This window comes from Chelonoidis abingdonii, chromosome 11, assembly GCF_003597395.2.
Source record: "Chelonoidis abingdonii isolate Lonesome George chromosome 11, CheloAbing_2.0, whole genome shotgun sequence".
Taxonomy (NCBI): Eukaryota; Metazoa; Chordata; order Testudines; family Testudinidae; genus Chelonoidis; species Chelonoidis abingdonii.
The window spans coordinates 25928821-25951943 of NC_133779.1; the positions used below are offsets into that span (position 1 = coordinate 25928821).

General features: G+C 48.0%; 4 protein-coding genes across 6 annotated transcripts in view; 2 read left to right on the top strand and 2 right to left on the bottom strand.

Annotated features, from left to right (window-relative positions):
• Positions 1 to 23123, top strand: part of LOC116824014 (uncharacterized) — a 585485-nt gene that overhangs the window by 542147 nt on the left and 20215 nt on the right.
• Positions 1 to 23123, bottom strand: part of LOC116823303 (uncharacterized) — a 703657-nt gene that overhangs the window by 171299 nt on the left and 509235 nt on the right. The window lies entirely within an intron of this gene.
• On the bottom strand, positions 2398 to 13893 carry LOC116824748 (uncharacterized). Of its 3 annotated transcripts, XR_012656686.1 has the most exons (6): positions 13245 to 13893; positions 11989 to 12077; positions 11176 to 11302; positions 8044 to 8157; positions 3497 to 7694; positions 2398 to 3440 (listed from the first exon to the last, which is right to left on the bottom strand). XR_012656686.1 is itself a non-coding variant. In XM_032780278.2 (5 exons), the coding sequence occupies exons 2-5, from the start codon at positions 12067 to 12069 to the stop codon at positions 6481 to 6483; spliced, it is 1536 nt and encodes a 511-aa protein (XP_032636169.2). In that variant the 5' UTR covers positions 12070 to 12077; positions 13245 to 13462; the 3' UTR covers positions 3042 to 6480. The 3 variants fall into 3 exon arrangements, 2 of the variants coding, with proteins under 2 accessions (XP_032636169.2, XP_074926481.1); XM_032780278.2 differs by having other exon boundaries at positions 3042 to 7694; positions 13245 to 13462; XM_075070380.1 differs by having other exon boundaries at positions 3042 to 7694; positions 8044 to 8160; positions 13245 to 13462.
• Positions 16814 to 23123, top strand: part of LOC142047432 (zinc finger protein 189-like) — a 17599-nt gene continuing 11289 nt past the window's right edge. The window contains exons 1-2 of the mRNA XM_075070425.1: positions 16814 to 16942; positions 17858 to 17984. Of these exons, the coding sequence (XP_074926526.1) occupies positions 16829 to 16942; positions 17858 to 17984 (241 nt within the window). The 5' untranslated portion in view covers positions 16814 to 16828. The remainder of the gene's footprint in view (positions 16943 to 17857; positions 17985 to 23123) is intronic.

A 23123-nucleotide genomic window follows, 5' to 3' on the forward strand; every position in this document is an offset into this window, starting at 1 on the left:
TTTTTGTGTCTGACAATTGTATTCTTTACTATTGTTTCAATTAATTTGCCTGGTACTGACGTTAGACATACCGGTCTGTAATTGCCGGGATCACCTCTAGAGCCCTTTTTAAATATTGGTGTTACATTAGCTACGTTCTCAATGTAACTATATTTTCAATGTAAATAACAGAGAAGGAGCAGGGATAGAGGGTGTGACAAAGTGGGGATTTTCCTTTATGTTGTATGAGAGTCTTACTGTTGAGCCTATGTGAGTTTTACTGTTTTGCATGAATACTGTGTGTGCCTCAGTTTCCCTGTGTGGTGCACCAATACTTGGTGGTGGGAATAGGGGTGTGTGACTTTCCTGAGATCTCTGGGGCAGGTGAGGCTGCTCTAGCTGCCTGCATCTATGCTATGACCGGAGTGTGACGCACTCCATATCCTTTATAACAGGGTTTGGCAACCTGTTAGAAGTGGTGTGCTGAGTCTTCATTTATTGACTTTCATTTAAGGTTTTGCGTGCCAATAATACGTTACGTTTTTTAGAAGGTCTCTCTGAGTCTATATAATATAACTAAACTGTTGTCATATGTAAACAAGGTTTTCAAAATGTTTAAGAAGCTTCATTTAAAATTAAATTAAAATGCTGATCTTATGCCACCAGCCCGCTGCCAGCCTGAGGTTCCTAGGCTGGCAGTGGGCTGACCAGGGCCGGCGGTCGGGACCCCAGACCAGCAGTGGGCTGAGCGGCTCAGCCTGCTGCCAGTCTGGGATCCCAGCCCTGCCCACGTAGGGTAGGTACCTACCCTCTCCCTGGTTCTGACCCATTCTTTTCCAGTGCATTGAGAACAGGACCAGGGGTGAAGGAGCAGGCTGGAGGGTGGGGCGCAGGGTCTGGCTAGGAGCTAGAATGAGGGAGGGGACTCAGGGTTGAGGCTGGAGGTTTGAGTGTGGAGTGCTTACCTGGGCAGCTCCCATTTGGTGCGAGGGGTGCAGGTGGGAATGTGGTGTGTGTAGGAGCCCCTGTTTGGTGCGAGGGGTGGGGATGTGGGAGGGTGCAAGAGTCAGGGCATGGGATGTGGGGGGGGGTGCAGGAGTCAGGGCAGAGGGCTGGGGATGTGAGAGGGGTGCAGGGGTCGGGGCAGAGGGCTGTGGGGAGTTCAAGGATCAGGGTAGAGGGCTGAGGGTGTGTGAGGGGGGTGCAGGGGTGAGGGCTAGGGGGTGCAGAGGTCAGGGCAGAGGGCTAGGGTGTGTGGGGAGTTCAGGGATCAGGGTAGAGGGCTGAGGGGTGCAGGGGTCAGGGCAGAGGGCTGGGGAGTGTGGAGGGATCAGGGCAGAGGGTTGGGGGTGCTCCCAGCCCCCTGCCCTGAGTGACTCACGGCAGGGGGCTGGAGGAGATATGCCAATTCCACCCCCTTTCCCAAGGTCCCCGGAGCAGACAAGGCACTGTGCTGTGGCTCCACTTTTCCCTCTCCTCCTCCATAGTAAGGGCCATCAGCTGATCGGCCACAGGGAGGGAGAGGAGGAGGGGCAGGAACCCAGCACGCTGGGGCAAGAGGCGGGGGGAAGGGGAAGCTTGCCTGCCCTGCAGGAAGAGGGCAGGGGGCGGAGAGGAGTGGGCTGGGCCAGGCCAGACAGGGCAGGATTTTTAAGGGCATGCTGCTGCCTGCTGGGGTCCCTGTTAGACAGCAGCGTGCCATAAAAAATTGGCTTGCGTGCCATCGGTTGCCAACCCCTGCTTTATAATATCACTTTTGTTTGTTAGTAAACCCAGAGTAAGTGATTAATACCTGGGGGAGCAAACAGCTGTGCATATCTATCAGTGTTACAGAGGGTGGACAGTGTATGAATTTACTTCATATAAGCTTTATACAGATTGAAGTAGTTTCAGAGGAGGAAACTGAGACACATAAGCCAAGGGGAGGAATGGCTAAGGCTGCCCCCCTGTAACCTCTGTCCCCAGTCCGGGGGGGGGGGGGGGGGGGGGGAAGAGGTCACCCATCTCCCTCACTGTGAGGTTGGCTGCTCCCCTGTGTAAATTTGGGGTAAATACTCCACTGCGCTTTTACCATTTACACTTGATAAACTCCCTCCCCACCTTGTGGGGCCCCAGAGCCCAGTATCCGAGATGCCAGTATCCTAAACCTAAAGTACGATTAACACTATTCAGCTAGCTCTGGGGTATACAATAGCGTGATCATCTTCAGATCAGATCAGGAAATTCATCAGTTAACAAGGATCCTGCTTTGGAATCAAGTCATCAGTTTAGCCAAATCATCAGAATAATACAACAAAAAAATCAACCCTTAAAAATCCTAAAGCAGGAACCCAAGGAGGCAGTTGTCCATTTAGTTATTAGTCCCTATTAGAGAACTTCATCCAGGCAGTGTGACCCACACTGAGCTAATTCAATATTTTGATACTAACACCAGTTTATTGTTCACATTTAAGCCACAACTTCAAGGCTTCTGCCTTAGATTTCACCAGTATGTGGGTAACCTTCTCCCAGCAGCTTTCCACAGATAAGAACGTAGTACAGATTCAGACCTTAATACACAGGTATTTAACAGTATATATCCAACAGCTTAGGTTCTTAGAACACTTTCACAGAACAAGGAGCACATGTTCAATCGTTTTGTAGGGCAGAGTTTTAGGCTTATTTAAATTAGGGAATTATATTTGTAGCTCCTTCCTTGTGTGGATATGACAGGTTTCATACACACATGCACATGCTGAGCCCCACTCTACCACCACAGTAGAATAGAAAGGCTGGGACATTTCCCAGTTAATAAAAACAAGTATGGAAATATAGGAAAAACAACAAGACAATGAAATGGACAACTGAATCTAACTGTGGACTCACATAGAATAGGAGCTAGAGCTGCAGTCAAGGACTCAGGTGATGGGGTCACAGGCTCTCTCAGGTAGGAGAAGACAGGTCAAGGCTGGCACAGCCTATTGTCGATGTTAAGACTTCCTTCCCCAGAAGGGATCAGTTTTGGAGTCCTGGCATGTCCATCTTTCTTAGACAGGTTGCTGGTACAAAAGGGCTTCCACCTTTACTTTGGTTTTTTTGGTTGATTCCAGCTCACCCCACATTAGTCACTTCCCTGAAGTCTCCGGGCAAACGAGGATTGAAGGATGCTTTGGTTACAGACAGCGTGGCCAGATCCATTTCATGTTAGGCAGAATTTGAGCTATCGTCAGTTTGGAAGAGTCCCACTTAACCCAGTAGTTTTCTTAAAATAATCGGTTGTTGTGAACCACGTGCAATGTGGAGATTTGAATCCCAAAGATCTCAAAAATGAAAATACCAAGGACAGTTTGGAGGAGGTTTCCATAGCCTGGCTTGAGGGTTAAAAGGCTGAGCCATAACAGCTGGCTTCCTCAAAACAGGAAAAGGGGTTTCAGCTCCCATAAAAATAACAGGCAGCAAAAACAAAACAGAAAAACAACATACTGCATCATGCATCCATTGCTAGTCATAAAAAGAACCAGGGACATCTCATGACAACCTATTGCATCATGCATCCATTGCCAGTCATAAAAAGAACCAGGGACATCTCTTTGCTTTGCAGAGAAGAGGGGAACTGAGTGACTCGTACAGTCTAATTTGGTAAAAGGTTTCACAACTTGTCTCCTTACATAATTTTACTTTAAAGCTTGTCAAAACATATACCATTTGAAATAGAAACAACTGAAGTCTGATTCTGTGTTCTCCTATACACTAGTTTCCTCAAACATTCCACCACCTCAGCCTTGGAGTAATGATGTACTTCAGAACGCCTCAGTCCACACTGGATATTTTACATCAAATAAACTTTTTAAGATTAGCTACCACTTTGTATATTACTAGCAAAAAGCAAACCGATGCAAGTCACAGTGTTCCAGTATAATTCAGGTTATCACTAACTTAGGCTTTAACCTGAAATTAACTTAATTGGTAATTTCATTTTCACTGGTTACAAGAACATATTCAAAGACTATAAAATTTTATCATACATGTTAGTTTCCTTTTAATCCCCATTTCCACCAAGTGAGCACAGTGTAAACGTGATCTGCACCAGCACAGGAGCTTTCCACATCTGAGAGTTCATTTATCTCTGGGGATTTGGACACAAGTGTTGGTGGAAGGGGTCTCATGCTATGTGGGAAGGTTTGCATCATGAGAAAAAACCTCAACTCTATAGTCACACCTTCCACTCTTTACCAAAGAAGCAGAAAGTTGAGGCAAAGTGGCACAACTGCATAAGACACAAGAGCAAAGCTATGAGACAAAAGCCTAGAATCAGGACTCAACATTTGTATTTCCAGCAGTCTGAAATTGGAACCTGACATATTAATTCCCTCATCAGTTACCACTATTTCAACAGCATGAAACTTCTTGTTTCCCAATCAGGCTGGTGAAGGAATGTCCTCTGAAGGCATCAACTATTTCTCTTTGCCTCACGGAACTTTGGATCCAAATAGTCAAGGACCTTCCAATCGAGCCATGGCATCCTTTGGGGGTGTAATCTGAGACACTGAACTAAGGAGCAGTGTTAAAAAACAAAAGAGTTTTACCTGGACTGTAGTTCACCACAGCGGGGTGCCTTCTATATCAAACAGTTCTTGCCAAATCCTTGACCATGGTCAGGGTACATTTACACTTCTCTGGAATTGAATCCTTTACAAAACCACCCAAAATGTGAGCAGTGTTAGTGAGGAATGGCTTCCCCAAACACACCCAATTTGGTGGCACAGGTCCAAGTTCGGGACTAGAAACACTCCTGCATCAGAATCCCTGCAAGTCACCAAAGGAGCAGAGTATATTAAAAATAGATATTCTGCAACTATATCACATTCAACACTGAGTTCACTGTAGTGCACATTTGCAGCATCTCTCATGGGCAAGTTCACCAGAAATGAACTTCTATTTTTTCCAAATCAACACAGACAGGGACAGCGTTTCCCAAATCATAGGAGGACACATGCATCCAGTTACTTCAGTTACTTGCACAATTTGGGGTTTGCTGTTGTTCACCATTTCAGAGTGGAGCCCTAAACTCATTACTGTTTCCTTGGCAGCATGCCCAATGGTTTGGAGCATCCTCTCCTGATAAGTGAGCTGCACTTGAGCTTTTTTCATGTCATCATGCAGCAGTGGGGGAAAGACACAGCTAAAATAAGGAAGGATGCTTTTAGCAAACAATCATTTGTCCCAAAGTCCTTGATAAATCCAAGCTACATCCCAGAGAACTAATATTCAATGTGACGAAATGGCCTTCAGGAGAGAGAGAAAAAGCCACAACACAGAGCAGTATAAGTCACATTCTCTTTCATACAAAATGAAATTCCAGAGCGGATTACCTCTGATTATGCAAAAATAATCAGGAGAGCAAATTCCCCCATCATTTTCTCCTCTGATCCATTCAAACCTGCTTCATTATTATGGAGCCGTGTTATTTACAAAAATAATTAGCAACATCAGAATGAAGGAAAACTGCAACCCTTCTCATCTGCTAACAATCCCAGATCGGCAGGAAATGTCCAGAAGTGGCTTTGCCAACAGATGGAAACAGGGATAAAAGCACAGAATGATCACTCTGTGTTTTGTGTCCACTGGAATTCCCCATCCAGGTCTGTGACACTTGCATCTCTAGCCCTAATGAGTCGGATTTAGGATCAAATTGCAGAGATTCTTTGGGAGGTGGGGGGTAGAATAAAGGGAGGAAAAACTCCATTGTGGCTCACACAGACACCAGCGCTGCTGGAGGGAACAGGCATAGTGACTTTCATGGAGAAGGAGGGAATCCATCCGACTCAGCCCATCTCCTTCCTTTGTCACAACGGCCGAAATGATACATTTGTCCCACTGCTGCTCCTCCTCTTTGTTATATTGAAATATATTTTAAATGTGAAAAAACCCCACAAAACCTGCTGTCCAGCACGACCTGGACCAGTGTGAGAACAACTGGGAATGAGACAATCTGTCGCCAAAGGGGGAACTTGCTGACTAACAATCGCTCTGCCAGTAGAGTGACAGTTTGAATGTGAGCCTCAGGGCGTGTTTAGACTATGAGTATTGATGTGGATTAGAACAGGTCAAAGGGGAAGGTGCTAGGTAACCCCAACCATTGTACCTGGGCTATGTCAACACTGCAAAGCTATCTGTGTGTTTACATTAGGGTCCCTACCTTGAGCAGCCAACTCCGTGGAAAATCCTAGAGGAGACAAAGTCAAGCTCGATTTCTGCTCAGTGCAGGTAATTGAGGTCACACCTATTTCCCCCAGCTAGGGCTGATGGACATTTTTGGCAGGAGGGACACACTCCCACAATTCACAGAAGAAAAGAATTAGTAGAAAGGACCATGGGATTCACCCCAGACCTGCAAAAGGAAAGCAGGCAACTCACCTGAAGGAGCTGAGATAACACGCTGATGCGAATGGTGCAAACAGCCCTAAAAGGTCACTATGTAAGAATTAGCAAATGTCTTTTTAATAATGTATTTTTTCTGCCCTACACAAAGTTTTTATGCTGTGTATCTCCCTTGTGAAGACTCTGATGTCTGTTAAGGTGTGAGCTTCGGATGAAACTTTTTCCGCACTCACAGCATTCATAGGGTCGCTCTCCTGTGTGGATTTTCTGATGATTAATAAGCACTGAGCTCCAAGTGAACTGTTTCCCACACTCACAGCATTCATACGGGCGCTCTCCCGTGTGGATCCTCTGATGTTTACTAAGGTCTGATTTGACAGTGAAGCGTTTCCCACACTCACAGCATTCGTATGGTCGCTCTCCAGTGTGGATTCTCTGATGCCTAATAAGGGATGAGCTCCGAGTGAAGCTTTTCCTGCACTCACAGCATTCATAGGCTGTCACTCTTGTGTGGCTTGTCTGATGTTTAATAAGTTTTGATTTCTTACCAAACTGTTTCCCACACTCACAGCATTCATACAGGCGCTCTCCTGTGTGGATCCTCTGATGATTAATAAGGCCTGAGCTCTGAAGGAATGTTTTCCCGCACTCACAGCATTCATAAGGTCGCTCTCCTGTATGGATTCTCTGATGATTAATAAGTGCTGAGCTCCAGGTGAACTTTTTCCCACACTCACAGCATTCATAGGGGCGCTCTCCTGTGTGGATCCTGTGATGTTTATTAAGATCTGATCTGGCAGTGAAGCTTTTCCCACACTCACAACATTCGTATGGTCTCTCTCCTGTGTGGATCCTCTGATGTCTGATAAGGGATGAGCACTGAGTGAAGCTTTTCCTGCATTCATAACACTGATAGGATCTTTCTCTTGTGTGGCTTGTCTGATGTTTAATTAGGTTTGATTTCACACTGAACTGTTTCCCACACTCACAGCATTTGTAGAGGCTCTTTCCCACGTGGATCATCTGATGTCTAATAAGGGTGGAGTTCAGAGTGAAGTTTTTCCCACACTCACTGTATGTGTTTTTTCTCTCTCCTGTAGGTTTTATCTGCTGGGCTGTGATTTGCTTGAGGTCCTTGTGAGTTCCTAGACAGTAAATGGATTTACCCTCTTTCTCTCTGGGCTGGTTTCTCTGCTCCCTCTCTGGCCTGTGCTCACTCTCACAGGTTTTTCCCTGCACACAATGCCTGGACACATTCCCTTTGGATCTTTGTGATAATCCTCCATGTGGTTCCACTTGATCACCATCTTCCTGCTGAGGATTCTGCTCTTCATTCTCACTCATCATCCCAGTACCTGCTCGGATAGAGAGAGGAACCTCAGAAACAGGGATGGAAAAGGGGAAAACAAACCAAAATTAGAGCTGGGGAGAGAGAAAAAAAGAACTAGAAACTGAATTCTCCAAAACTCTTTTCCATAGGGGAGAGAGGAGGGAAGCAATTCTACTTCCACCTCCCATCAGGGAGGGAACTACTGCCAGGTGTCAATCAGGAGCCATAGGAAGCCATTTGTGACAGCTGCCCTGAGGATAAAATACCTCCTGGGAATAATCCTAAACGCCAGGAGCTCACAGGGTCTCTTTAGGGAGTCCCAGCTGTTTTCTTCAGGCACTGAGAGTTCTGGAATTGATTTACTGATTCCTCACCTATGCAGACACCTCTCAGGATCCCTCTTTCCTCAGAGCCCTGGAAATCCAGGACCCAGGGCTCCTCCCCTTGTTCCAGCTGAGAGATCACATCAGGTTTGGAAACTGGAAACCCTGCTCCGGGGAAAGAAAACAAGAGCAGTCAGGGAATTCATGGGACATTCATCACAAAGAAGATTCTATTACTTTAACCCTAGCCCATTTTAACCAGTAAAATCCTGGGGGCAGCTCGCTAGGTGATCAAATATGCATGAGTAAGGTTAAGATTTTGTCAGGGATCTTTTTAGTAAAAGTCACAGACAGGTCACAGAAAATAAAGAAAAATTCATAGATGTCATGACCTATCTGTGACTTTTACTAAAAAGATCCCCCAAAAAATGAGGATCTGCAGGTCCCCACATCACCTGTGATGGCTGGGCAGCTGCTGGCTGGCTGGGAGCTCTGGGGCTCCTACTGCTCAATGGGTGTCAGAGCTCCAGGTCCCCCTGTCCCCTGTAGCTGGATGCTGCAGGCCTCCTACTGCCTGCAGCAGCTGGGAGCTTCGCTGCCTGCGGTGGCTTGGAGCTCTGGGGGACCCCTGCCACCCGCGATAGTGTGGAGTTGCTGGGTTCCCCCACCACCTGCAGCAGCCAGGAGCGGCAGGGTACTCCCACCCCCTGCAGGTCCGGGGCCCCCACTCCCCGCAGCAGCTGGGAGCTTGGGGCTTTCTTCGGCAGCCTGGAATTGCAGGGTTCCCTCCACCGCCCGTGGTGGCTGGAAGCTCTAGGCTTCCCATGGGTGGGGGTACTCCACAGGTCCCTACCTCTGCAGGCTGAAGTCACAGAGGTCTCTGGAAGTCACGGATTCCCTGACTTTCGCAGCCTCTATGACTAAATCGTAGCCTCACTTATGAGGGATTTAACTAGTCCCATCTCTGCTGGGAATAGGGTTGCCAGTTTTGGTTGGATGTATTCCTGGAGATTTCATCACATGACTTAATCTAAAATAAGTCACCTTGGATAGGCTTCTTATTCACAGAGAGAAACCCAGAGAAAGTCAGGACCATTGAGCATGGGCTGGTGAGATTCAGCGCAGTAAGGAATAGGAGAGCCTGGGGTGTCACTGAATGTCGTATCTCAGGGCTTGTCTACCCTTGAAACACTGTAGCTGCACTGCAGTAGTGCTTCAGCGTAGCCACTCCTTACAGCAACGGGAAGGGTTTTCCCGTCAGCATACGTCATCCACCTCCCCGAGAGGCAAGAGCTAGCTCAATGGAAGCATTATTTTCTATTTAAAGACCAACTATTCTAACTACTCTCAAATTCACGTTTATTCGGATTGGACAAATTTTTCATGGGAAGAGCTAATTGGGTTATTTGATCAAGAGGTCCCTAAAATATAGCCCCCCCTACACACATCCTATGCAGCTTTTTATAAAATCATCCGGCTCTTGCAATTTTGTCTTGCACAGAGCTGGGGCTGAAACGATGGTTTTCATTGTCCCCCAACTGATCTCAGTAACTTAGTATTTATCTCAGTTAATACATGGCACTTACTGCCTCTTTGGGATACCAGTAGTGAAAAAAGTTAAGACTTTGGAATTTACAACAGCACAAGCCAAACTGATGAGTCAATGCAGCGAGACAAAATCTCTGTTAACTGCTAGAGGATGTCCAGCAATCTGCTGTCATAGTTTGGCTCAAGCGGATGTGCTGTGGCCACTGAACCTGATTTACACTCATGAATTTGAAACTGAGTCCTGCCGCTACTACCTTTCGGACAATGTGTGTCTTGCATCCTGCAGATATTCTTCTAAGAAGTTTTGCCCTCTCATAACAAAATGTTTGGGTTAAGAGTAATATTTTAAAGTGATCTAAAATCCATATGCACATTTTTTACCAGTTTGCACTTAAAAGTTTTGCCAGAATAGCTCTGTCAGGAATGTCAAAAATCAACAAGTTATGCTAGCACAAGCTCTAGGGTAGACATAGTTATAGTGGCAAAGAGAAATAACTTTAAAAAAAATAATTAAATACACATAAACTACATTCATTCAAAATTCAAATTGCCCTGTGCTAGCTCGTGTCCTTTCAGCATGTGCATGGCAGCTAAACTGAAACTTCTGAAAACTATGAAATGAAGAGTTAAAGTACATGCCATACCTACAATACAAGCTTGGCTCTGCCCCTTCCATAGCCCTGGAATTGGCATTAGCCACTGGGAAAGATTCAGTAAGGCTCGTGCAAAGGTTTGCAAACTACAAAGGGAAGTGGAGCATTCTCCATCTCAGGAAGTTTTCGAGTCAAGACTGGATGTCTTTCTGGAAAACCCTTTAGTCAAACACAAGGTATTCACCTCAATACAGCAGTAAATGGATGCAATTCTGTGTCTTGTGTTATAGAAGAGCTCAGACTAAATGAGCTAATAGTCCTTTCTGGCCATAGAAGTCTATAAATCTACAGTAGAGACAAAGGACTGAAATAACATGTCACTGTTTGTGTTGTGTTCCAGAGATTGGAATACCAGCATTTATCTGCATGCCCTCTAGCTGTGTGCAATGTGTCACCTTGAGCTGTAATTTGATGAAGGACGGATTAGTTGGAGCAGCTTGGCAGAGCTGTGACTGTGATATGAAGAGAGGTGCACATGAACCTTGAGGGACTAAGTGTGCCTCATTTTCATGCAGAGTGTTGTAGGTTGCGTCAGTGAAGGTGCATGAGGGTGTGTTCTTGTCCCAGAGATTGTCAGCAGCCTGGTGGCATATGTGCTAGTGGTCTCCAGGGTTCAGTCAGGACAAAGTGAAGGCAATGACTCAAAAGGAATCCTCAGGGAGAGGGTAAAGGGGTGATATCACTTTGCAAGTCTGAAATGGTTTGACTGCCAGCCAGGTGTCAGAAACTTCTGTTCCCTACATGGAGCCTAAATCCAAGTTTTGCATTAGCAAAATGATTATGTTAGACTTTATGCTATACTGCTCCTGTGCTCTGTTTCCAAAGTGTTCTGTAGCAGGGGAGGGCAGGGTGCTGGTATGTGTGTCATTGCCATGTTGGGGTGTTGCGGAAACAGGGCAGAGCTGAGGTTGCATTGTGGGGGTGACGTGAATCTTAGCTCTTCATTTCCCCTGATAAGAACTGAAGGGACAGGAATCCTTACCCAGCAATATCACATTCTCATAGTTCTCCTGCATGACGTCTCTGTAGAGGGCTCTCTGAGTGGGGTCCAGCAGAGCCCCCTCTTCCTTGGTGAAATACACTGCCACCTCCTCGAAGGTCACCGGCCCCTGAAAGAGCAAGAGCCCTGCACTCTGTACTTGCTGCCCCAGTCAGAACACCAGTATTCTTGGGGGGAAAGAAACCAATCAAATGGAAGCTCTTGGAGGTTCGCAGTCAACAGTCTCATCCCACACCACACCGAGCATCCAGGAAACACCAGGGTGAGGAAACAAACAGGAAGCCCCTTGTCTCTCCCAGTCCCAGCAGATCCATCACACACCTACTAGCCAGAGACTGATACAGGAGATGGAGCCCCTCACACGGTCTAGGAAGAGCTCCCTGGTAGGAAGCCCAACACCCTCCTCGCTGTGAGAGCTGGATATGACGTGAGGCACATCTCCCCTAGGCTGCACTGATGGGTGCCCCCTTCATATTTCAAATCCACCACTGGTGAGTCAGATCAGGCTCCAGCACTGGGAATCTGATCAGTTTTCCTAGCCCCATCTAAGTGGGTTGTTTCCTCTTCCACAAATTAGGGCATTTCCACATTCCAGTCTCATGGGTCTGTTCCTGGAATCTAAGCCACATATTTAAAAAGTCCCAGTAGGTTGCCTGGCCTCGTCTTTCTCCACCCAGTAAGCTTCCTGCTGGCTCCAACCTCCTACTAGACTACGCAAACATTCCCATGTCCTGTGATTTGCTGTCCCTCTCCCTCCAGGAGGAACCCACCAGCAAACTGTCCAATAATCCCTACCTGAACTGGTTCCATTTCAGCCACTTCTCTTCCCCGTCCCATGGGAAGATGGGATGAGCTGGAGCGAAACATGGACATCATTCTGCAGCCTGGCAGGGCGAGAAGGGCAACGCACATGTTTCAGAACTGGCTAAGTTAATTTCACATCATGACTTCTTCTCCCTCCCCTGCCAGGCTTTTTCTCTGCAAACAGATATCCTAGATTCTGCCATGCTGGGGAAATGCTTGGTCATTTTATTATAGGGTAGACCTGGCCCCTCCCACCAGGGCTAAACCCACAGACACATTTACTCTACCTGATTGAAAAGCGTAAGGGGAGTCGATGGGCGTGTGGATCCCACGGTAAGTATATCTAAACTACGTCAATTTGAGTTACTCTACAAACATAATTCAAATTGCATAGCTTAGATTGACTTTTCCCTGTAGTGTAGACAAGGCCATTGTCTCCCAGTAACAAAGTTTCTGCACAAAATGCTAGAAGAGTTCCCCTTCTTTGCCCTGTTGCTGGCAGCCACACCCCACCCTAGAGGCAGCTGTGCCTGAGGGCTCCCCCAAACAGCATCCACTAACCCTCGACCCCTTTTGGGGAATGACTCAGGAGTCAGAACAACAATTTCCCACCTAAACAAGGACAAATGGCTGCAGATAAAATGGGTAGGAAAAGCCTCCAAATCTGAGGAGAATGTCAATGGCTATTTGGGAATTATGGAGAAAAAATAAAATGAGAGAGAGTCAAAAATTGTAGGGGAAAGGAGGACATCTCCATGGATTTTGTATCCATATGTGATAATGAGAGAAAAGGGGGAAAAACAAGAAGGAACTTTAAATCAATATTTCAGAGGAAAGTGGCACAAACAGGAAAGGATACCATTCACTCCCCGTTACCCCCACCCAACACCCCCCCCTGCCCTTGGAATTTCCTGACTGCACAAAGACAGTTCCATCTACTACCTTTCACACGGTCTTTCCCCTCCCTGCCACTATGGCTTTCCCCCATCTCTTCCCCTCCTCACACCTCCAGCCACACAAGGGGGAACCACTTCTCTTTCCCCATCGGAATCCCATTTGTGCCGGGGGCGGATCCTGGCTGCAGCTAAGAACAGCAGCTCCGCTATTGTTCAGGCAGCTGCAACGCTTCTGGCAGGCACATTAACAACTAGGGAGCAGGTTCCCAGGGGCTGCAACATCTGAGAATCCCTTGGGCAGAGAGTCACTTGCCTTCTCGTCCCCAGCACTTTCCCCGAGGTCTCTGTCACCTGGAGTCTCTAGCTCGGAGTTGATGTTGGCAGAGTCCGGGGCTGCACCGGGGGCTAGTCCCACCTTCGCTTGGGCACGAAACGAGCTTTAATGAAGGTCTCTCCCTAGCACAGACCCTGCTGGGGAAGCAGCAGTTTCTCGTCCAGGGTTTCCAGATCACAACGGACTGAGGAAGCAGCGTCTCGTGTTTTCCAGAGCGCTCACCCCCACGTGCTCCCCGGTGCTTTGTTCTCCCCAAGTCCTGCCTCCTTCTTCCCAGGACCCATCGCTCCCAGGGGCTGTAACGAGGGGGAGGTGAGCGGGGCAGCGGCTCAGGGCACAAAGCCGTGGGGGCGGGGACAAAGGATGGGGCGACGAAGGATCGGGCCCAGGTGCATCAGCCCCCGCGGGATCGAGACCCGTGTCCCAAGCCGGAGCAGGCTCCCGTGGCCGGGGCTGCAGGCGGGCAGGGCGCTGAGCGCTGCTCCCGAAGGACTAAGCGGGCTGGTCAGTACCAGGGACTGAAGCTTTTCCCGGGGCCTCAAAGGGGATAAGGGGCGGCGGGGTCTAAGCAGGAGGCGGGGGGGGGTGAAGCAGCTGGGGGCAAAACGAGGGACTGGAGGGAAGGGGGGGAGAGCAAGAGGCGGAGCGGGGGGCGGGGTCTGAGCAGGAGGCAATGGGAGGTGACTCTGTGCCCTAGTGCCAGGTCTTGGGGACTCTGAGCCTCCCCACTCAGAGGCAGCTCCCCGTTGGCTCTGAGCCGCAGCTCTGGCTTGGAGCAGCTGCCCGTTAGCCTGAGGGAGCTGTGGTCGCAGCAGGCAGCGGAGTGGTGCTGCGACTGCCGTCCTGGGGCCGCCTGCTCACCTGTGATGCAGAGGGGTGCGTGTTTGGAGCAAGCTCGAAAGCTGCAAGGAGGTTCAGATGGGGCGAGGGGTGGGGCACGAGGTGCCGCGGGCAGGACTGATCTCCTCCAGGGGAAGGGATCAGAGAGAAGTCCGTGTTGCTCTTCAGTGTCTTGGCAGCACAGGAGAATTCCTGCAATCTGACTCCTTCCCCTCCTTAGAGGGTTTCTGCAGCTCTTGGCCAGCTCTGGGGTGCCAGCTGGCAGCCAGGGCCCAGGCTAGGGACAGCGAGCCTGTGGCTGTGCCGAGTGGAGGGGGGTGGGTCTTGCGTCAGGCAGAAGAAGCCCACCAGGGAGCGAAGGCATAATGAGAAATATGGGGTGTATTCACTACGTGCTGAATTGTGAGCGGGGGCAGGGGCTGTATCTAAGCTGGTTGCACAGGGCCTAGCACAGTGGGGCCCTGATTCCTTACTGGGGCCCAAAGGTGCTACAGCCACAGAGGTAGGCCAGGGCTTTCAAAAGTGGCCAGGAACTGTGGGGGCCCAACATGAGCCCCTTTGAGGGGGGCGTGATTTCCAGAGCATGGGTGTCTGACAGGCCCCTTTAAAGCATCTCTCTTTGGGCTCTCGAAATCACTAGTNACAGAGACGGAAACCCGGGCGGGTCCCAGCCCGGGGCTGGCGGGAAATCCCATCCGCAGCCCCCGCCGCTCTCCCCTCCCACAGCCGGGGGCCCCTCCGGGTCCGGTATCGCCCCTCCCCGGCCCTCACGCGGCGCTGTCCTGGCCGGGCTGGTCCCAGGGCAGAGGCGCCCGTTCCTGGTCAGTCCTCACACGGCTTCGCCGCCTGGTGAGAGCAGCGGAGTCCCGTGGCGCCTCACAGCCTGACCATGAGCTTTGGGGGGTGAATTCCCGCTTCGTCGTGGAAATTTCCGCTTGAGAGGCCAGCACTGAGGTGCTTGTCCAACCCGTCCTTACAGACCTCCAGTGGCGTTATTCCAGGACTTACCTAGCCTTTGTCACATGGCTGACTCGGATTCAGTTTGTGATCCGCTCTAACCTCCAGATCCTTCCCCTTCTGTAGTTGTGCATTGGATTTTCCTTGCTTAAAATGTAGTACTTGCGGTTTTCTTTATTGAATTTCATCTTGTTCTTTCAGATCAATTCTCTCATTTATAAAGGTCCTTTTGAATTCTAATTCTATTGTACGTGCTTTCAACTCCTCCCAGCTGGGTGTCATCTCCACATTTTATAAGCATGCTCTCCACACCGTTATCCATGTCCTTAATGAACATATGGAATAGTACCAGATCCAGGACTGGCTCCATTAGGTAAATCCTCCCAGTTTGACAGCAAACCATTAATGCTTATTCTTTGAGTGCAGCCTTTCAAGAAATTGTGCACTCATAGTACTTTCATGTACACTACATTTCCCTAGTTTGCTTATGAGACTGTCATGATGGCCTGGGTTAAAAGCCTTACTAAAATGAAGATGTATCATGTCTAGAGTGTCCCCCGCATCCATAAGGCCAGTACCCCTGCCAAAGCAGGAAATTAGATTGGTTTGGCATGATTTGTATTTGATGATCCATGCTGCCTATAACTTATCACTTTACTGTTCTCTGGGTGCTTATAAATTGGTTGTTTGTTTTAATAAAATTTTCTTTCCAGTTATCTAAGTAAGGCTTGACTGGTCTCTATTCCCTAGGTCTTCATTGTTCCCGTTTTTAAAGACAGGTTTTATGTCTGCCCTTCTCCGCTCCTGTGTCACCTCCAAGTCATCTCGCTGTTCTCCAGGAGTTGTCAAAGATAATTAACTGTTCCAAGACTGCTTCAGCCGATTCCTCAAGTACCCTGGGATGAGCTTCATTAGGCCCTGCTGACTTTAATACATCTAAGTTATCTAAATATATTTTAGCCTGTTAGTTCCCCATTGTGGTTTCTGTTCCTTCCCCATCTTGATTAAGAATAATTGTTTTAGTATCTGGTCACAATTTTAAGGCATTAAACACCTTAGTCGTCTTTATAGAACCTTTATCTTAGTGCCAGTTATATAACTTTCTAGGTGTAACTCATTTTGTGAGTTAATCTTTCTGATTTCCCACTCCCCCATGCTTGTGCTATTATTTTGTACTCATCCATAGCAATTTGTCCATTATGCCACTTTTTGTAGAATTCCTTTTTGTTTTCTGATCAAGAGCTCCTGATAGGGGATTTTGCCCACTTAATATTCTAGCTTTCCTTCACATTGTGATAGTTTGCTGTTGCTCCTTTAATATTGTCTCCGAGAAACCGCCATCTCTCCTGAACTCTTATTTTCAACTCGGATTTCATTCCATGGGACCTCATCTACCAGATCTCTGAGTTTGTTGATGTCTGCCTTTTTGAAGTCCATTGTCTTTATTCTGTTGTTCTCATGCCTTCCTTCTCCTAGAATCTTGAAATCATCATTTCATGATCACTTTTACCCATATCGCTTTCCACCTTCAGTTTCCTAACTAATTCCTTCTTGTTAGCCAGAATCAGGTCTAAAATGGGTGTCCTCTGGTAACTTCTTCCATCCTCTGAAACAAACAGGGGTCCCTAATACATTCCAAGAACTTCTGTGTTTTTTTTTTAATTCCTTTTCTAACAGAGGTCTGGGTAGATAAAGTCCCCCCATTACTAATTGTGTTTTGAATTTTTCTGTTTGCGCAAAAGTCTAGGAAAGAGCCGGGGGGCGGAGTGGGGGATTTTGATGTGAAATTATTTCCTGTTCTGACATGTCCGCAATTGCATCTTTTAGCCCTCGCAGGCTGCAGCACAACATCCGTGTTTTGCTCCAGATCATTCCATCCTTCCAGAAAAGGAAAATGGCTGCAGTGGAGCCAGCTGAGGTAGGGATTATCGGGGAGTTGCTGGTGGGTTCCTGTTGCGGAGAGAGAAGGGCAATAAATACGTGGGGGTGGGGGCGAGGGGTTCAGAGGAAGGTGTTGGGTGCAGGGGTTGAGGACTCTGGCTAGGGGTGAAGCCTCTGGGGTGGGGATGGGGATGACGTTTTCAGGGATGGGGTAGAGGGTTGGGTGACAAGGACCCTGGCTGGGGGTGTGGGCTCTTGAGTGTGGCTGGAAATGATGGATTTAGGCGTGCAGGCTGCCCTGGGGTTGCGGTGGGGAGAGAGGACCCCTCCCCTCACCGCAGCAGCTTGTGCCAGGGGGAGAGGCACCTCTCCCTGGCTGGGGCAGCTCTGGTGGGCCTGGACCAGGTCGAGGGAGGGGCTTCTCTCCCCCAGCCGCAGCAGATCCATGTTGGGGCTGGGGCGCCTCTCCCGCAGCCGTAGCAGGTCCGCACTGGGGCTGGTGGGTAGAGGTGCCATTCCCTGCTGCAGCCCTGAGTCCCTGTGTGGGCTTAATAGGCGGTTGTGCTGCTTAGAAGGAAGTCAGCCCACCAGCGAGGCCCAGGGAAGACACCCCATCGTCTCCCATCTGGCTGCTATTAGTGGGGACGGTGTTGTAATTCCCATCATGGTGTTGACTGTGGACTCTGCTGGGAGCTTTATCTCCTGTATCAGCCTCTGGCTAGTATGTGAGTGATGGATGTGAAGACCCCTGTCCCCTCTCTCTGCTCGGAGGGGTGAAGGGCTCTCTTTTTCTCCCCTCACCTTAATGCTTCCTGCCTGTTCCAATGGGGTAGGTGTGGGATTATGCTATCCACCTGCCTACCAGAGCTTCCATGTGATTGGCCCTCCTCTCCTGTGAATTGTGGGGTTGTCAGTAGCAGCAGGACCTGAGTGGGGGCTCTTTCTCTTTCAGGGGCCAGTGACCTTCGAGGAGGTGGCAGTGTATTTCACCAAGGAAGAGTGGGCTCTGCTGGACCCCGCTCAGAGAGCCCTCTACAGAGACGTCATGCAGGAGAACTATGAGAATGTGACCTCACTGGGTAAGGATTCCTGTCCCCTTGGTTATTAGAAGGGGATGTAAAGAGTTAAGTTTCACAACACCTCACAGTGCAACCTCAACTCTGCCCTGTTTCAGCAACACCCCAACAGGCAAACGACACATACACTAGCACTCTACCCTCCCGACCACGGAGCAGTTTGGGAACAGAGCACAGGAGCAGTATAACACAAAGTCTAACGCCTTCACTTTGCTAAGGCAAAATTTGGGATTATGTCCCATGTAGGGAACAGAAGCTGCCTGCCCCTGGCCTGCGCTCAGACACACAATCCATCTCAGACTTTCATAATGTCACCACCTCTTTACCTTGCACTGAGGATTCCTTCTGAGTAGTTGCCTTCACTTACCCTCCCTGAGCATTGGAGACCACTAGCACGTATGCCGCCAGACTGCTGACAAACCTTGTGACAAGAACACACTTTGTATGCCTTCATTGATACAACCTACATCACTCAGCACTGAAATGAGGAATACCTATTCCTTCAGGTTTCACATTCCTGTGTCTTCATATCACAGTCATAGCTCTGCTGAGCTGCTCCAACTCTTCCCTCCACCATTCCTTTAAAGCTATACCTGACACAGTGCACATAGCTGAAGTGTGTGCAGATAAATGTTGGTATTCAGATTTGTAGAATACAACACCCAGAATGTCACATTTAGTCCTTCCTCCTATTAATTATTGATCAGTATATTTTAAAGCCAAGAGATACTAGTCAGCTGACCTCCTGTATAATACAGGCCATACAATTTCATGCAGTTACCATTGTAGTAAGTTGAACACTTCGTGTTTTGATGAAAACATCTTCAAAAAAGGCATCCAGTCTTGATGTCAAAAGATGGAAAATTTGCTACTTCCCTGAGTAGTTGATTAACCTTTGAACCACCCTTACTGATATATTCTGAGTGATATTTGCCATCTGCATGGTTAGGAGGTACGGGAAGAGTTAAGGTTGTATTGCAGGTGTAGTGTGTAGTTTAGTTCTTCATTTCATTAACTTTTGCCACCACCACTTGCTGGAAGAGTATGAGGCTGCACTGGACAACCTTAACTCTGCTTTAATGTATTTTCTAGGTATATAATGCCCTTGACTTCTTTTAAATGGATCCCCCCCCACAGCCACAATAACTGTCTGCATTAGAGATTTGCCAGCAAGATATGTCAGACAAGGATGTGATTTTTTTTTTTTTCACACCACTAGCTGACAGACAATTCTCACAAAACTCTTAATTAGCAGCTAGTCCAATATCTCCATGTAGATTTGAGAACACTTAAAAATATTGTTTTTAACACAGAAATATTATCAGGGCCAAACTTCCAAAATAAAGTTGTTTAGGTTCTTGTAGGCCTCTACCTCGATATAACGTGACCCGATATAACACACATTAGGATATAATGCAGTAAAGCAGTGCTCTGGGAGGGGCAGGGCTGTACACTCTAGTGGATCAAAGCAAGTTAGATATAACATGGTTTCACCTATAAAACGTACGATTTTTTGGCTCCCGAGGACAGCATTATATTGAGGTAGAGATGTAGACAAATGGAAGCAGGCTAAACACTAAGATGCGTGAACTTGAGTGCCTTGTTTTAAATGAGGATATTGATAAAATACGCATCACAGAAACTTATTGAAGTGATGATAGAAACTATATAGGAATGACAGACAAGGCTGTGGTGGTGGGGGAGTGGCACTTCTATGTGAAAGCAGCCTAGAGTGAAATATAGAGGGGGCAGGAAAAGAGGCATCAAACTGCCGTAGAATCTCTACTGATAAAAATTCCATGCTTGAATAATAAGAGTATAGCAATAGGAATACACTAGTGACCACCTTAGCAGCATGTTCCTGATGATTATGGAATGCTCAGGGTGATTAGAGAGACTATAAAAATGGAAAACTCAGTAATATTGGGGGATTTCCACTGATCACATGTTTTAGTGGTGTGGCAAATTGCCGGTACTGTTCTGCTGGGTCTCGCGCTTTCTCTTCTCTGGGGTAGGTTCAGGGCGCTATTGCTTGCCTCTGAACCAGTTCTTAATCATTCCCCTAGTGTCCAGGAACTCAGAGATTTTCCTGCCCATTGGAGGCACCCAGGAGGTTAATCGCCCCTAGAATTAGTCAGTTCAGCACTGCCCGTGAGACCTTTGACATGACATACCGAAATCCATTGACGAACGTAGGAGGTACGTAGTGGAAGTAAAGGAGTGCGCTGTAGAACAGGAAAAAGCAAAGGCCCAAGGCCATATACCTGACTCAAACTGATCTTGTACTCAGAATAGAGGCAAAATACAGGGGAAGCAAGTAAGCATATCCTAGTCCCACGGAAACAACATAAGGGCCGTACTCATAGAGTTAGCTCACACGTCATATCTTATTGGACTCTAGGGAGACAAGATCTGCGACTAGCACCTAAAGAAGTTTTTGCTCAGGAATACGAGCAGAAGTCTACTTTATTCTCCTCCGCCTGAAGCCCAAGCCTGCATAACCCCGACACCCTTCGGCGCCCACTCATACCCATTTACCTATTATCGAGTCCCGCTTGAAGAGATAGCATATGACAGGTGGCCACCCACCTAGAAAAGTCGCCGGGGCACCGAAACTATTATCCTCCTTGACTATGCCACACATATCCGAGCTCATCCTTTAAACCCCCTCTAGGCCAAAGAAAAGAACTATAACAGGTTTTCCCAGATTGCATCCTAAGAAATCCTGACAGACCGACCCTGTTACGTCAAAAACTAATGAAAATTAGTGCCCTGCTCCGATACAACCATTCGACCCTCACTACCCATCCCAAAAACGACGGACTAGGTCGAAAAGATTTCAATAACCCTCAACAAATGATCCGAGTGGTAGCACAGATGAAACTGGACACTCTTTTCCCTATCTAAGTCTCGCTATACCGAACCCCAGGCGTCAAGGATTGTTCTCCTTAACTCTGTATATGGACGCCCCGACTCCGATATTGATATCCCAAAGGATTGGGCAGAAAACCCAACCAGACAGAAATTATTGAGCATGACACAGATCGGAATCGGTAACTCGTAACCCCATATTACGGGAGCATTAGGAAAAAAGACAGACACCGGACATCTACAACCGTCGGTCGAAAATGCAAGATTTCGCTGTGGAACGGTGTTAGTAGCCGACCAGAATCAAAAGCAACTCCAACCAGTGCACGGACATATGAATAGTGAAGCCATTGGAGAAGGGATTATAAGTTAGACAACCAGGCCGCGGAAGCCAGCGCAAATATACCTCATAACCTAGTAACCTAGCATGACAGAGAGACGCTGTCTGGTCACTCGAGGAGCTCTACCTCAGGCGGAACGCCCGCAGGAGCAGGTACAAGATTTACCTGACTTACCCAGAACAACGGATGAAGTCATGAAATATCCACCGGAACAGGACGCTATTTGTCCCAACCAGCGTCGAACGGCACAGTCCAACATCATTATTTTCCCACAGACCGAGTAAGCTGACGAATAGACCATATCATACGGATAAAAAGGGAAAATTAGGATGGAATGCGAATCTGGAACTCGGGTCATTGAAGAATCCACAAGCCATGTCCGTCTATCGTACTGTCCCCAAGGCCTATGGCACCTGGAGTTTGTAACGACTTCCCAGAAATTAAAGAAGCTACCCATCATGCTTGACCCGTAACGCATCAGTGTACTCAATACCTAACCACCTAATCTGCTACCATAGGATATTGGCAATACCCCTGCGAGGATGTCAGGAAAAAGGCTGCTTTTTCTACACCCGATGGCTGTTCTAGTACCTGTCCTTCCTTTCGGACTCCCTGGGCCCCTGCCACATTCAAACTGATTGAATAATATTATGACCCATGCCAACTACGCCGCCTATCTAGACGACATGTTATACATACTAGCTGATTGGAGACACCTGGACAAAGTGAAGCAGTCTGACGCTTTGCAAGCTGTCGTCTCACTGCTAATCCTCTGATATGCGTGATAGGACTAGCTGACCATACCTCGGGCATGTCGTAGAAGGAAGTGGTGAAAGCCCCAGAATGAACAAGTGGAGGCAATACCAATTGCCCACCAATCGCAAAAGTCAGCCTTATAATCCATTGTATAGTTGGATACTATCGGAATTCATCCTCATTTGCCACCCAAGAGCGGCCTATGACGGATCTTATAAAAGCTCGGGGCCCGAGATAGTTAGTCAAGATGCGGCGAGCGCATTTGCCATTTGCGACGCCCTTGCTGCCTCATACCGGTACTCACTGGCCCGAACTCCAAGGAATTCATTGCAAGGGACGCCTCGGAGGTGGACTCTTCGTGCCGTCCTTTCCCAGATGGTAGGAAGAGGAGCACCCATCTTGTACCTCAGCGAAGCTCCTCCCCAGGGAACAAATAATCGCTGTAGTTGAAAAGAATTCTGGCAATAAAAATAGGGCTATGGAGACTCTCCGTACTTCCGGGCAGCGGTTACCCTTTGACTTGATCACGCCCGCTCCAGTGGATGCATAGGAACAAGGAAGAACGCCACAGGAGTGCAAGGTGGTTTCTCTCTCTGCAACCTTCCATTCGTCCAGCATTTAGCTGAAGCACCGCAACCTGATGGCCTCTCACGCCAACACTGCCTCTTCGTCCCAGTAGCCCAACCCTTGGTGTAGCAGAGGGCCGAATGATTAATGACAGAGCCAGAGGCCGAAGTAGAAGTGTTACCCTTATTCCCTCAAGGAGAGTGTTGCTTAGATAACTAGGACAGCTGTGGCAATTAGACCACGACACACCCATTAAGCACCGACTCATTCTGGGATATAAACCCCTGCTTCAGAACAGGATGGTAGTTGAAGGAAAGTTGTTGCAGCAGTGCTGCCACATTGAGAAGAGAAGAGTTTGCTCCTAGGAGATGAAGTTGTTTGGAGTGCTGCGAAATGATTGGAACGCCAAGAAACCTAGTAAGGGGCACCCAGGCTGTGTAGTAGAAGCAAGGCGGAAGCTTCCACGACTGCCGTTATGAGAGGAAGTAACCAGGGAAGATAATCGCTAGTCAATCGGTACCCCAACCCAGGCCCTGTTTGGTGACTTGGCAGCTAGACGACGTGATGCCATTCCCTCCCTCTCCACTCCCCTTGCTTCCTATCGTACATA

What these genes read in the sequence shown, in the direction of transcription:
- LOC116824748 (XM_075070380.1), bottom strand. Translation starts at nt 12,069, where the DNA reads ATGATGTCCATGTTTCGCTCCAGCTCATCCCATCTTCCCATGGGACGG. An exon ending in CTGAAATGGAACCAGTTCAG is followed by an intron (nt 11,303 to 11,988) that starts GTAGGGATTATT and finishes TTGCTCTTTCAG; the next exon opens with GGGCCGGTGACCTTCGAGGA. An exon ending in CCTGAGAGGTGTCTGCATAG is followed by an intron (nt 7,695 to 8,043) that starts GTGAGGAATCAG and finishes CTATCCGAGCAG; the next exon opens with GTACTGGGATGATGAGTGAG.